Below are 15,122 nucleotides of genomic sequence, written 5' to 3'. Positions count from 1 at the left end.
CCTGTGCAATATTAATGTGTTTAGGAAAACCACTGGAAACAAATTGTTTATTGCCTCTTTAAACATATGTTTATATACAGTTTGAAGTGGTTCATCTTACTCTGTACATGCAACACTTGTTTTTAATTTTGTATTATCTAGAGAGCTGCAGTAAGAAGTCACTAATATAAAAAATGACAATTTTAACCTGAATGATTGAAAACCAGATTAGCAACTCAGAGGAAGAACAGAGGGGAGATTTTATTGTGCAAAACCTGAGCCGTATGTATTAAATACTGATGATGATGTTTTGATTCTTTGAAAAAAATAACTTGTCTATCATATTGGGTATATAATGTTATTGCTATGGTGCTTGTTCATCTACCTCTTCAGAGATGATGGGATGAGATTTCACAGTCATATTTTACATAATGTTAGAGATAGCTTGAAGCTAAGTCTGTGCCAAATTATGGTTTTCTTTTTGTTTTGGCATGCCTATTCCAGCCGTATCAGTTGAGTGGCTGTTTCGTAGCAGGTCCCTTTACAGTCGCAGTGGGCAAGGTGGAACCTGTATAGCGCCTCTGACAGATTCAGGCACAGCACAGAAGGTGGTGATTTCTGGCGGTTGTTTATCTAGTTGGTAGTACAGCCTCAGCAGCCCAGCGGCATGGGTTAGAACAGTCGTGCAGACTATTTTTTTTCTTTCTCCCAGGCCAGAAGAAAGTTTTGGTTTGTAACGATTGTATCTAGCAAAACTACAGAATGGCTGACAGGAATGTGCTTTTTCCTCTTGTGAATGTTCATATAAGATTATTTATTATTCCTTTTTTCTGTTTCCCAAAAAAATCCTTGCAGTGTGTGCAGCTTAGTCGAAGAACTGTTGAACTTCTCTTAAGATTGTTTCTGGCCTGGGATTTTGGACAGGTTTTGTTACTGCTGTTTGAGATCAGCATCTGAGTCTTCGCTAAACTCTTTGTAAAGTTTCTCAGAGATTTTTCCCCCACCGAGACGTTATTTAAAACTTCCCAAAAAAAGTTCAAGTTCTATCCCAGTATCAGCTGCTTCTGAATCAGTCTCCTTACACGGAGCACAATTTTAGGAAATCATTCTGAAATCAGTCGCAAAACGCAGAGTGGATGGTTCTCTTACAGTCTTGTTGTGACAACGGCAAAGTGCATGGGTAGATTAAATGTTAGAGCCTAGGAACACGTGGTGGTGGAGGAAAATGGCTAATGTGTGGTTGCGCAGTTCTCTGAAGAACGTGTAGTGCAGGGAGCCATGTCAAGGAAGTGAATTCTGCACAAAATTGTAGATGTGATGAGGACTGTAATATTTATATGTCCTCAAGGAGGGAGCACTACATTAAATGTAAAGCTACTGTAAAAGCAATCTGTCTGCTGTACTTACTAGGCTTGGTGAAAAGCTTCAGTAAGTCTCCTTAATGTAAGTTGACTTTGATTGGAGTATTGTTTTTGTATTTCTTCTGTAAGTTCAGGTTCCTTTTCAGTACAAATAGTCATGCATCCAAAACATTTGAACTGGTATTCATCTGCTGTTTCCCTGTCTGAAAACTGCTATCTGATCAAACCAATATTTTTTAATTATGTATTTATAGGCAGATGGGAGAATAGTTTACAGTCAATGTATGATCTTCTCTGCAAACCTTGGAAAATTGTGTTGTTTTTTGTTAATATTGCCTTATCAGTTTCTTTTTTTTATTACTGATGACTTCATTCTGTTTGAATTCAATGCCTCAGTTTCTTTGGGGTAAACTAATAGATTATGTATGCGATATTTGCACAGTGCTGATTGAATTCATCTGGTGAGTTTGAATGTGGTTCATATATTCACATAATTGTCAGGAGCCAACTTTAAATTCAGAACTGTTTCATGAGCATTGCACAGGGCATCATATTCATCTCACAGTACTCAGGAGCCGGTAACACTTTCATGGTAAGCTAGATATGCAGCTCTTTCAAAAGCCAGTGTCTTTTACACTTGTGCCTATGAACAGTGATGGATGGAAAAAAAAAAAAAAAGAGCTATGGAGCTTCAACTGTTTCCTGAAAAAATGAAGCTGGCGTACTGACCGACCCTCCTCCAACCTGTCCCTGCCACCTTTCCAACAAATTCTGAACCTGCTGGCCATTTTTGACCAGACTTGACAGGCGATTCGATGTTCAAAAGATACTGGATCACTAAGTTTCATGAAAATAAGCAGCCTGCTAGAGAGGCCCAGACAAATGCCCTTGCTGGGGAGAAACGCTGCAGTGTGAACTCAGTCCCATTATCGGACACCAGAGAACCCACAGGAGAGAAGCACAGGAAATGAGACTTCACGGAGCTGCTTATTTCCACAGAGATTATGCTTGCGTTTTCACACTAATCCAGATGGATAACTTTCCATGTGCTGCTATCTTTCATTCAAATGTTCCTACTCATTCTCATGGTTAGGGTTTGTACTTCAATACGGCGTGGCAGAGGTTTGCCAAAGAAAAAGCTGTCAGGCCCAGTCTTTTAATATATATAATCAGCTTGATCTCTGCAGCACCTACTTCTACTTGCCGGCTAGATGGGTTTAAGCAGAAGGAAGTTCACCTACAGGAGATCTGCAGTAAATGGAGCACAGACTGCTGTTACTGCCTCTTACGATATAAATCTCAGATTTCATTTAAAAAAGGAAAAAAAAACCTGTATGGTATTTTCAGATTACCTCTTCAGCCAAAATACCTGGAGGTATAGAGTGGGTATGTGGCCATTAGGCCACTAGTGGCAGGTGCTAACACAGTTTTCAGAGAGCTGCAGGGAGCCAGATCTGCTGGAATCAAACTAGACCTGTATTTCAGCGTTTCCCTTTCTTAGCTAGTGCTGCTTTGGGTAATGTTGGCAAAGCAACAGGGACAACACTTTGGGCCTTATCTGTATGTTAGCAGCCCTAATTAAACGCTTTATCTGTACTCACAAGTAAAGTCAGGGGATTTCACAGGTATTGTATTGCTCAGGAGCTGTGGACCAAGCTTCACTGTTCTAAGTGATAGCCCCCATTAGCTAGTCCTCAATTCCAGTGTTTTGCAAACTGAATGGTTCTCCGCTATTTGACAAGAATTCATGCAAGGAACAGAGGCATTTATCTGTGGAAGGAGTCAAGGGGAAAAGGGAATGTACTTTTTTTTTTTTCTCAATAGTCCACAGAGTTTGTATGAGCTTTCTGCACTGTCTTGGCAGATCATGAGAAAAATTTTGTATGCTCTGAAAGAGTTCAGTAAGTCAGCCAGAGAAGCTTGAAACCGCTGGGACTTTGTAGAGTAGAGGGGCTGGATAACTTAGGATCCAAGGAAGGCAAGTAATTTAAGTGTTTGATTTTTCATGGAAACGTACTGATGCTGCAAGTAAACATTTCCAATCCTGGCTGCATATTCAGTTGCATTTGCACCCTACATGGAGTTTCCCTTCATTGGTAATTAATTCCCAACCCACCTAGATTGCTATTAGATGCTAGAAACTACTTATTATTGAACTTACATTGGTTTATGTTCAATCTTTTGTGTGTGCTTTCCAAATTCAGTTTGCTATGCAAATCCTATAAAAGGCTTCCCTAGATCCTGGCATACTCATAGGGAAGTGCAGTGTGACAAGATGCTCCACAGAGTCTGTGCTCGTGTGAATAAATCTGTATCTCTATAGCCCATTGTTGGTGAGGCAGAGTTAAGGTTGCAGATTAAGAGAATTTATGATGGTGTGCTGCAGTAACAATGGTCTGAGTTTAGGAGCAGCCACAAATAAATTCTGCGACAATTCCCTGTGAATGCCAGTAAATGCTACGGAACCATACAGTCAGTATTCACCCCAGTGCTGACTAGAACAGCGCTAGAAATAGCTGCGGGAACTTTAAATTTATTCATTTTCAATGTGGCTCCATTTTTTTGAATTCTTAGGCATTTTCAGGATTTTATTTTTTTAATCCTTCCTGGTATAGCTTGAGCTTCCACAGTTGTACAAGTCCAGCTGTAAGGTTTTGGAAGGCTCACCAGGGTCAAAATCCACAAAGACAGGCATGTGTTTAACTTGACAAACTAAGCAACTCCACTAGCTTTACCATGGCAGTTTGCAGTGTATGCAGTTCAGCATACAAGTGAGTCTTTGTGGATTGCTAAGTGGATTACTGTTTAATTACTACTTTAAAAAAATGGTGTCAAGATTTAATAGTGCATTTTCCCATCTCTCATGCCTCCCCTGTATTTTCATGGCTGATGTTTTAGTTCTTTGTATAATTGGGAGGGAGGCTGTTTTTTATGAGATAAAACTTCTTTCTGTGCTTCTTTGTGAATATAGTCTATTCTTTACCTTGAACAAATGTAATTTTAGGGAAATTCCACATTTAGCGTGGGAGCAAAAGGAAACATTTTTCTGGCAGCTTATCATCATCATCATCATCATCATTATTAAAATATGATAGCCATTTATAGCTGCTCATAGGAATGTTAAAAGTTTCCTTGTGCTCCCCCATCTGTCTGCATCCATCTGTTGTCTCTTGTCTTGTACTGTAATTGTTAAGCTCTTTGGACAGGGACAACCTTTTTTAAAAGTGGGGATCAAGTTCACAATTAGCAGCTTTATTAATACAAGAAAGCAAAAATAAGGGTGATATGGGCCAGTGGGCACTATGCAAGTCAGGAGAATCAAATGTTCATAATCCGTTTGTCTCAGGTGTGGCAATTCTGTGTGTATGCTCATGTGGGTACCTGGTAAGTGTTAGATATGTGTGTACATATGAGTTTTATTTAGCATTTTTTCTTTTTCTCAGTGGCTGCACAAGTGGTGGGAATGCTGATCGTATCCAGAAGTTACGGAAGGAGTACCATCAGGCCAGGCGAGAAGGCTTACCTTTCTATGAGGACGACGAAGGAAGAGCACAGCCATCTGATTACGACCAGCGTTGGGTAGGTCCACAGTGTGATGCAAAGTGCTTTTGCAGCATTCAGGGTTAGCAGAAGGTGCTGATTTTTTTGTGTTTTGCAGAAATCCTGTGTCAGCTTAACATGAATTTGGGGGGTTTGTAGAAAGGGAGAAATCTTTAATGCCAGCCCACCAAAGAAAACATTAATAACATGAAAACTTGGCTAAAAATAACTTGTCTCTTCACTGTGTTTGATTTAGGTCCAGGTTTCCTCTCTTTAGGCCCAAGATACGCAGTCATTGCCAAACTTTGTCACATGTGGCAGCATCAAGGCTTTTCAGCAGGATTTATGGTACTCTGGCAGTTCATCCAGTGATTCCCTGGGTTAACGAGAGCGTTAGAAGAGCAGACTCTCACTGTGCTTAGCTGCAAAATGAGAGGGAGGAAATAGAGGCATGTCTGCTCCTGCCTTTCCTTCTGCACACTGGACAGTAGCAATCTGGCCACGATCCATCCTCAGTAACTTTTATAAAGTGAAAAATGGAATAATTTGCTCCTCTCCCATCAAAGGATCTTAAAATATTCTACCAACACTATAGAACTGTTACAGACATGCTGTATTCCCTATTTTACATCTAGGAGTCACGCTACACAGGTGTATTATCTACCCCACTGCTGAAGAGTAACCTATGGTAGAACCAGAGATTAAATCGAGTGCCAGATTTTTGAATGCATTAAATAAATGCAACAGCTATAGTCTATGGGATCACAACTGTGGCATTCAAGAGCTCCACCTGAGCAGGTTTCAGAGTTGGACTCTGTCTCTTTAGAAGTAATTATAATCAACCAGCATTCAAAAATGTAACTTTGGTAAGATGCAATTTATGCTAAATTTGAAATTTTAGTTTAAAAAGAGACAGAATTATGTTAAAATCTTAAGAATCTAAATACACCTGAAGTTTGAACTAACATTGTTGGTTTTAATGTCCTTCAAATTGTAAGTGTGAATGCTGAAGTGAAATCTTCAATGATTGGGGTTGTAGTCCAAAAAAATCCTATGCGAGACTAGACTTTATTGCAATCACAGAGAGATAAAGTTAAAAGGGGTGTTTTTACATGAATTATCATATATATTTGTTCATTAACCCAAAAAATGTTGTTGTATATATTATTCTGATTCAGTTACCAAAAGTGTCACCTTCAGCAAAATAATTCTTTCCTTAGAGCAGCAGTTAACTTTAATCTACTGCCTTAAATTTTGTGACCCAAATTTGGGAATCTATGTAGCTGCCATTCTTCTTCTGAATAGCTTTTGTAAACTAAAATGAGAATATTCATCAAACATATCTTTCTGTTGAAATTGTATGGCACGTTAAGACTCCTGACAGAGGCCCCAGACTGGGCCAGTGGCACCTTTTCAGCATCCTGATGATTTCTACTTCTTATCTGAAACTGATAAAGCTTTATTAATCGTCAGAGGAGGTTGAGATTTCTGGTCCAGTGTAGTTTCCTGAGATTCACAAAGGTTTCTTCTAGGTAATCCTTTTTTAAGCCTTTCCTATTAGGTATAATGCCCAGAGATTACTGATTTCCAAAGCTTTGCTTTTCCTGTGAGGCAAGTTGTCCTTAATCAGAGCACCTGAAAGGGAGCTTTAAATATCTCAATCTTGAACTGATTAATAATAGTGGCACCAGGATTGTTTCTTTTTGTTCTTCCAACGCAGAATATTTTTAAATGTTTTTGTTGTGAGGAATGGCAGTCTGCTCAAAAATCAGAGTTTACCTTGAGGGCTTTAATACTCTGAAGTTTGTTGCTGTAACAGTTCCCCTTGTTGAAGTGGTTTACAAATTTCAAAGTCTTCTGGTCTCTTCACTGCAACAGTATCATCCATTGATCCATCCAGCCTTCCTTTCATAGGCACTGTCTTTCAGTCTGGAAAATACTATGGCCCCAGCTTGCTCTCTTTTGGCTCCTGGCTGAAATTTCTACTCTGACATGTAGTTTTACCCTTAAAATACATATGTTACATCAATCCATTCAGACAGAAAAGAAGAATCAAAATATTAAAAAGAAAACAACTGTCTCAAAGCATCTTGCCAGGGGAGTCCTTGGGTTACTTTATAAGCAATGTAGTCTTTCCCACCTTGGGCTGCTGACCCTCAGCAGTACTGTGGTAACACAGATTGAACAACAGCTGATTTTTTCCACCTTTACTCATCAGTGAAGAGACATGCTGATGACTAATTGCATAATTGTAAATAAATAAAAACTTACTCTAATCTTCAGGATGTCAGGTCTTTCTTTAAAGGGTCATCAGACAGCTGAGGAGGAGGAAAACCTGGTATAAGTTTTCTTCCCACAGGAAGGTTATAGCACCAGGGAAGCTGCAGCTGGAAAGGAGATGCTGGGTCTCCCTATGTATTTTTAATACTCGATTGGTTCTTTCTATGCTTTTGTCAGTCAGCTGTTTTACCTAAGCCAACTTTCGTATAAGATGTCTTTCTAATATACAGCAGCTTCTGTAATCACTTCCCACCATCGCATGAAACATGCAGATAAGTTGGGAAGTAACAGAGGATAATTTGAGAAGACACTATCCCGTCGCAAATCAACAGCCTCAGAAATGGACCCTGGGTCTTGTCCTCCAAAAAAGTATCTGAGAACTCATGAGGCAAATTTCTATCTGATAAAGCTGACATTGACAAGTGGCCTTTAGCTGACACTGTAATGGGACAGAATTTCTAATAGAAGGGGTATTTCTAACAATCTACTTTTTTTAAAGTGGGATAAATCAAGTTAAAGTGCAGAGCCGGCTGAAAAGCTAGCATTGTAAGGGAAAATGATCTCATGACAGGCAATTGGGATCCATAAATGTTTTAAAAATAAGGTCAAAAATTCATTTTAAATAGGCCTGCTATTCTCTCATCATCCATTCCTGCCCCCACATCCATTTTCCAATTCTCCTCTGTTCTTCTCATCTGTTGCTAGATGAATTTTTTGCTCTCTTGCGCCTTCATTCTGCTCTCCCTTCCCCACAGTCTGTTCTTTTTCTTTTTGTAAGTAACTGAATAATTCAGTTTAGTGTGTCTCCATAAACAGACACATGTATATAGCACTGTCTGTGCTATAGAGCCAGATCCTTTGAAATTCTTTTCCAGTTCCTTTGTGCTTTGGTTTGTTGTTGAGTTTTGCATCCTTTGGACTCCTCCCCGCCCCTGCCACCCCCCCTTTCAGGTTTATAACTGGTAAATGATAAGCCAAATTCTATAGGGTGGCTCACAAGGCTTAAAGTAAACCTCAGCTAGTTAACCAAAGGACAGGCTGATGATAAGTATAAATATTGTCTAGGAAAATGAATGTTGTTGTCAGTGTAATGTGAGATTACCCTAAAATTTTCTGACAGCTAGGGTGTATTGGGAAGTATCAGCACAAGACAGAGTTTAGGCATGTGCATACATACTCATGTCTTAGTGGGACATCAGATAGTAAAAGCGCTCACGAACATATCCTGTACAAACCTAATCCGGGTCTACAGGAAGAGGCATGTTTATGTAGTATTCTCATATACTGCAGTATCAGTCAGAACCTGAGAGAACTATGTAAGCAATAAGCTGCAAGAACTTAGACAGTCTCCATAGGAGTTGGAGGACTTTTTCTTGGGGCACTCTTTTTCAGGGCTTTAGAGTCACAGACTAGTAACAGATCATGAGAAATAGAGAAGGAGCTGTCAAGACAAAGCCATGAAGTTAGCATCTGCACTTGTATTTAGGGGCATTTAAATAATGAGGAATTAATCATCTATTTGAGGATTTACTTGGATTGTCTTACAGACTTTCTACAAATCCAGTTACTTAAAACATCAATTCTTTCCTTCAGGGTGGCAGTAAATCCTTGAAACTTTATCTTTTTTTAATGTACGTTCAAGGAGTGCGTGTAACACCAGCCATGTTGCAAATAGTTCTTCACCTGTTAGTGACCACATCAACTTCACTGTACCGAACCTTATGTTAAGTGGTTCTAAAAGCCATTTTCTTATTTGCAGATCAGATTTGCAAGCTGATAAATAACCTAAAGATATAAGAAAACCTGTCTCTGGATACTAGCTGTGAACATTTCGGTTGAAACAAATCTGTAATGTACTGAGTTTTGTCAGTTCCCAGTTGAGAGTATGAAAGAAGAATCATGCCTGTCTGTGTTAAAGGCCAAGTACTTTATTGTGTGCCTGGCAGGGATCCAAGCCTAAAAATCAACCAGAACAAAAAAGGAGCATTAAGAACTGCATTATTTTTCCATAATGTGTCAAAGGGTTCTACGGTTGCTTCAGGATGAATAAGGAGCTGTTTGTACTTTTCATGATCAATTAATTCCAGGTTCAGGATGTTGCATTTCAGATAGGTTACGTTCCCAAAACGCACAGACGTTTGTGTTGGACCATGGTTAGAAACCAAAATTCCAACTTCTAGAATAATAACATTCCTGTCTTCTAGCGCAATGGGAGAAGCTGACAATTTTATGTACTATGTGAAACCATATAGCAGAAACTGCTGTGAATTCCAGACTTTCTGAGCCCACAGACTCTTAGAAGAAAACATTGAATTTAAAAAAAAAAAAGACAACAATAACTTACTTAGAGTATAGCTGCTTTGAAAACCATGGATCAGAAGTATTTGTGTGTATGTTATTAAAATATTAATTAAGAGAGTATGTAAAACATTTTATTAACTTACCTATCAAGAACTTTTATGGTCACTACTTATCTCTGTATAATGAAGGTTTCAGATTGGGGAGTATTCTAAACAGCTGCTCAAACTAAGCAGAGAGATTTTGAAATTTACAGGCTGGCTTTTGGGGGTAGGTTTGGGGGGAAATTATTTTGGAGAAATCCCTGCCAAACCTCATGTGAAAAATAAACTATTCCAAATGGCACATGCAAGGAGAGCCAAATTCATTTCCATTAATACTAGTAATAAAGAGTGACTCTGTAACTTGTTTGGAGTCTTTCCTACTTACACAAAGGTTGAATTTGGCATAGATTATCTGAACCAGAGGGGAGTCTGAAGTGCTCATGTCTTCATGCTAACACTATGTACAAACTCTTATTTACCAAGGGAAACGGTTCTGGTGCCATATGTCGTCTTATCAAAGCCCACTGGTACTGTTTATACCCTACAATATTATGTGAATTCCAGAAATACCTCATGCCATCTATTCCACAAGGTACCTCATCACACAGCTGCTTTTTGTTGTATTTCAATGCAGGGGGGTGATTCTGAGGAGGACAAACACTAGGCATTTCTCTTACTTCATACAAGGAGTTGAAGGAAATCAGACAAAAACATGCGGTGTTGCCCAGCTGTGGCCGTCCTTGCAGGCTCGCAGCACCGAGAGGTTCCACATTAACACATGTGCCAGCAGTTTGTCCCTTGCAGTTAGGAGAGGTTCTTCTGATGTTGCCCAAACGGAGAACTTGAGTGGGGCATCACGGAGGTCATGCCAGCTGCCACAGATCATGTTGATATGATATGAAGGGCCCTAGAGGTTTTCTGTTGTATATATTTTTCCTAATTTGCCAATATGTTTAGGGAAGAAAGAAACAAACCTCTAACTGGTAATTATATTGATATGGGGAGTTCGTGAACAGGTAATCCATGCTATATAGTATGCTGAACAGTTACTGCATTTGTGCACATAGACAGGCCACAGCTCCGCAGCTTTTATCTTTTGGGGCACAGTTGAACAGGCACAGAAATAGCCTTTTCAGAGCTAGGCTGTAATCTGGCTTCACTGCAGTTCTGAGTAGCACGGTAGCTGGGTCTTTGCAATTTGCTTCGGTTTTGGCAAGCTTCTGCCAGTATAGGCTTTAACAGTTTTCTTTCTACTTGTTGATCACTCCATAGATAGGTGACTGTGTGGCCACTTTCCCTGAGCATGTGTGCACACCCTGTCAAATCTCAGGCCAGCATCACATGGGGAAAGTGGAAGAGGATTGAGATTTTAACACCGAGCCTTCGCATGTGGGGTTGCTAAAGCTAATACTTTGCACTTTGAACCTTCCCTTACCCTCAGTGATACGTACTTCTCCATGACAGCTTGGTCCCGACCCCTAGCAAGTCAGTGCCCCACATACCATAGAATCGAATACAGCTGCTCATGGGTCTAACTACAAGGCAGAAAAAAAGTAGGTTTCCTTTTAAAATTGACCTCCTCTTCCTCAGGCCATTAGTAAGAGGCCTGCTTCAACTTCTGGAAAGGGGCCCCAGTTACAACAACGCTCATTTTTTAATCACAAGACAAGTCTGTACTGCCATTGAAATTCACGTCTGAAGCTAAGCATGCGTTTAGGTATTTATTAGATCAGGCCTGAAATCGGGCCTCAAACTTGACCCCTTCTTAGGCACAAGTTTTTGCCTTTACTACCGGGTATCTGGTGCATTTATCAAATAGATGCTAACACGGCTAACTCCTTTTTGAATTCTCACAGTTTAATCTCCTTGGGCTATGTTCTTGTTCAGTGTGTTGCTGATTAAAAAGAAATCTCTTCCCTAAAAAATACTGATGATCCAAAGAGTTGCCTAGCTACTGTTGTCCCAGACAGCACCCTGTGCCCTAAAGATGCTGGTCACTGTCCAGCTCTGCCTGCTAGGGATAACATCTCCCTAAAACAGATAGCAGTTTTGACAAAGGACTGCAAAATTTGTCCATTTAACATAATGGAAAGCAGAATGACCTCAGTGAGGCAAACGGCAACGGTTACCCAGCATGTGCAGAACAGGGTCGAGCTTGAAAGGAGCTGGGTCAAGCAATACAACTATGTCATTGAGACTGTTACAGAGTACAGATCTTTTATTTGTTATAGTTAAGTATGTGACAGAAGCCAACTGAAATAATGGACTTTTGATTACTTTTGATTTCTGGATTGAGTTCTTCTATTGTATATCTATGCAGCACTTCTCATCATTATTGCAGCACAAGATTTGAGGTGGAGGCCTTGGGTCTTCTTGAGTTTTGCTGAAGTTCCTCACTGCAAAATGCATTAGCAGAACTGCTTGTTAAATTTCATCCTAGGCGCAGTTTCAGCACTCAGGGTGCTCTGGCTACATTGTTGTCTTGCAGTTAAAAAACACTAAAAAGTTCAAGATTTCTTCCCAGCCAAGGTGTGAAAAGTAATTAGAATGTGCCACTGGGTGCTGGGTATAAGCAATTATCTATGAATATATAAAGGCTTTATTTTTCTCAACAAACAGGCGACATTGTTAGAATTATTTAAAATGAAAAAGAAAGTCACTGACTCAGACATGGAGAGATTGGGCGAATAACTTTATTAGTTCCCACTCTAAGGTCTGTAGTGCAGATGCTAATCTAATATCAAGACTGCATTAAAATAAAGTACAAAATACGGGAAAAGAGAACTCCATTTACCCTGTAAGGCTGGTGCCGTACATGAGTTTGGCTTTTCTGCTCAAGGCCAGCTCTTTTAAACTTTCAACCTCAACTCTGGCTGTTAAAGAACGCTTGGAAAAAAGAGTGCTAGCACCTTCCTTCTTCCTCAATACAAGATCCAACTGGAACACGTTCCTTCTATTGAATGTGCCGAGTTTTGAGAAGTTCTGCAAAAGTTAGTAATCAATTCCATTTTTGTCTGCATTTAGTTTTTTAAACCTTCTTTAATGTTCTTGCTTTGTGTAGTAAATTGAACTGGTAAGCAGGAATTTTTCCAGTACAGAAGGGAGTCTGATAAAATACCGGCACTGTGCAACCTAATCTGAAGGGTTGGTTTTGGTTTGATTTTTTTTTTTTTTTAGTGTTTTTGAGACTTTTGCTGTGCAACTGGATTTATTAACAATAAGAAAGCAAGAGCAACAAATACTGCTGTCTGTGGTTTTGCTGCTTTTTCCTCGGCAAATGGCCTGGCTGCTGTCTTAAGTGTCAGGATGCCCAATATTAAGTAGAGCCATTCCAGCTGAACTGTATGTCATAAGTCCTATATGATAGGAGATATTGAGTCTTCTGTAATCCAGGTGATATTGGGATGTCTGCCTTCCAAGCAGAAATATGAGTTCTGGCCCTGCTGCTTCCAAGGGGGTCCTGCTATTCAAGGCAGAGGATACATGAATAATCCAGTGTCCCAGAGTAGCATAGATTTCATAAAGTAGTATATCAAATTCAACATGTATGTTGTGAATGTGTACAACTGAGCAAGAGGACAAATACTGGTATCTCTTCTAAAATGCAGTCTGGTCACCAATTGTAAGATTTTTCTGGGTTCAGTCCATTCATCTGTTTTCTTGACAGGCTGGAAGTTATGATTGTCAAAATTACTATTGCAAATAAAGCACTCCTGTGTTAGGAAGACCAATGCTGCGTGTGGCAACAAATAATGGCAGTGGCTCTCAAGGAACATGGACCCTGGGGAGGCCTGGGCCAGGTGTACGCTTTATACCATCAGGTATTCCAAGAAAAGTCAGAGTAGCAGATAACTAGAGTGAAATTATGACTTTGAAGTTATGATATGACTCAAAACAAAGTGAGCAAATTGGGATTGTGAGGAGGTCCAAAAGTTTCTTGTATTGCAGTAAGCATGGTTATATCAAATTATATTCTATACTTTATAATTTGATGATAATTCCTTCAAGATAAGATAAAAATTTATAATTTGAAATACTTGCCTGTGCCTTCCATCCCTGGTCTGCCATCATCAAAACAGAGTCATTCTGACAATCTAAATTCAGTCTTTCCTGTGGAATGATTATAGGGGAATTTAGCAAAATACTATCTAGTGGTACCCACCAGTGGATCAGTATTAACATTTACATTTGCATTTGAAGCTAATTTTCAAAGTATTTCTCTTCATTTGCTAGGAAGATACCTGTCAAGTTAGCAATTAAACTGTAATTTGGTCACTGAGGTGTTTACACGGATTAATAGATCTCTCTCTTAAGCGTACGCTCCTGGGTTTGAAATAATAGCTATACTGCGTGGAGTATATGACCCCACTTGAGTTTCACACACACATGCACAAAATCAAATTCCATCACATTTTAATGCAAATTTTACCTTTGCAAATGATGGCCTGAAAAGAATGAGTTTCCATGGTAACCTTAGGGAACACATAACCTGTTTATCATAACTTCTCCATGAAGCAAGACAGGGGGTGGGGAACATGCTTTGATGTCAGCTATATTTTTCTGTAGACAGCATTCTGCTGTAGCACGTATAGAGAATTTACCAAAACGCTCCCGTACTGTCCTACATAAACTTTTTTCCCTTTCTTAGAAACAGAAGCAGTCATATGGAATAACATAGGAGGGAACTGCAATAGGCAGTATTCAAAACCATTAACTGACCTTTCAGCTCCTGTGTATAGTTTGACAACTAGGTCAACATTTTGAAAGACCAGTGACAAATTAATACTTAAAACAGATCTCTTCCATCACTTTCTCTCTCCTTGCTTTCCCTCCATGCTTTACGTTTGGCTTCAGGTATCCCTGCTGCCTTTCAAAGGCACTTTAAGTTTTTTGTTTTCTTGTTCTCCCACTCCACTGCTGAAAGTACTGTTTGAAAAATGCCTTGAAATATCTCTGAACTCCTACATTGTGGAGCTACCACAGAAAAGAATATATTGATTATACTTCACATTCAGTGCTGACTTTCAGAGTTGAGGTGGTGGCTTCTGGAGCTACCATTAGCGAGGAGTGAGTTTGATGGCTGCAAGCATCTGCAAGGTTGTATTTTTCCTGCAGATGCACAGAAACTCCTGGCTAAAGGAAAGTATGTCTGCAACATTTTTTTTAAGGTCATTAGGAGTAAGGAACAGATGTTGAGGTTTTACAGAATGCTGCTTTGAAGTGCCATTTAGGAGTCAACTGACAAGACTGACCCTATAGGCAGTGATTTTTGGGACTGGAACACAGAGGAACCATTGCCCACAGTTACCCATCTGGTATCCATCTGGTACCAGCAAACAACAGACAGTACCAAATCACAGAGAAACTGTACCAACTGCTAAATTGGTATCAGCAAGCAAAGAAGGTCGCCACCCAACAGCAGTTGCAAGCAAGAGAAACAATGTCTGTAACATTTACAGACTGGTATCTGAAGATCCAGAGGAGCCTGATGCCATAGCATATGGAAAGCAATTCCTGTCTCTAAGCCTGCTTATGCTGATGTTGTTTGCTTAGTATTAATCCAGGTTTGGGATTTTTTTTTTTTTTTTTTTTTAATTTTGTGGGGTGGGGGGCTTTTTTC

At 39.6% G+C, this 15,122-nt stretch overlaps 1 protein-coding gene across 1 annotated transcript in view; it reads left to right on the top strand.

Annotated features, from left to right (window-relative positions):
• PARD3B (par-3 family cell polarity regulator beta) overlaps positions 1-15,122 on the top strand; it is a 417,133-nt gene that overhangs the window by 359,997 nt on the left and 42,014 nt on the right. Inside the window, exon 22 of the mRNA XM_019474674.1 lies at positions 4,784-4,919. Coding sequence (XP_019330219.1) covers positions 4,784-4,919 — 136 coding nt within the window. The remainder of the gene's footprint in view (positions 1-4,783; positions 4,920-15,122) is intronic.

This window comes from Aptenodytes forsteri, unplaced genomic scaffold, assembly GCF_000699145.1.
Source record: "Aptenodytes forsteri isolate BGI_AS27 unplaced genomic scaffold, ASM69914v1 Scaffold442, whole genome shotgun sequence".
In the NCBI taxonomy this organism is placed as follows: Eukaryota; Metazoa; Chordata; class Aves; order Sphenisciformes; family Spheniscidae; genus Aptenodytes; species Aptenodytes forsteri.
Note: the sequence above shows the minus strand (reverse complement) of the source record. Positions and strands in the feature narration are given on the sequence as shown.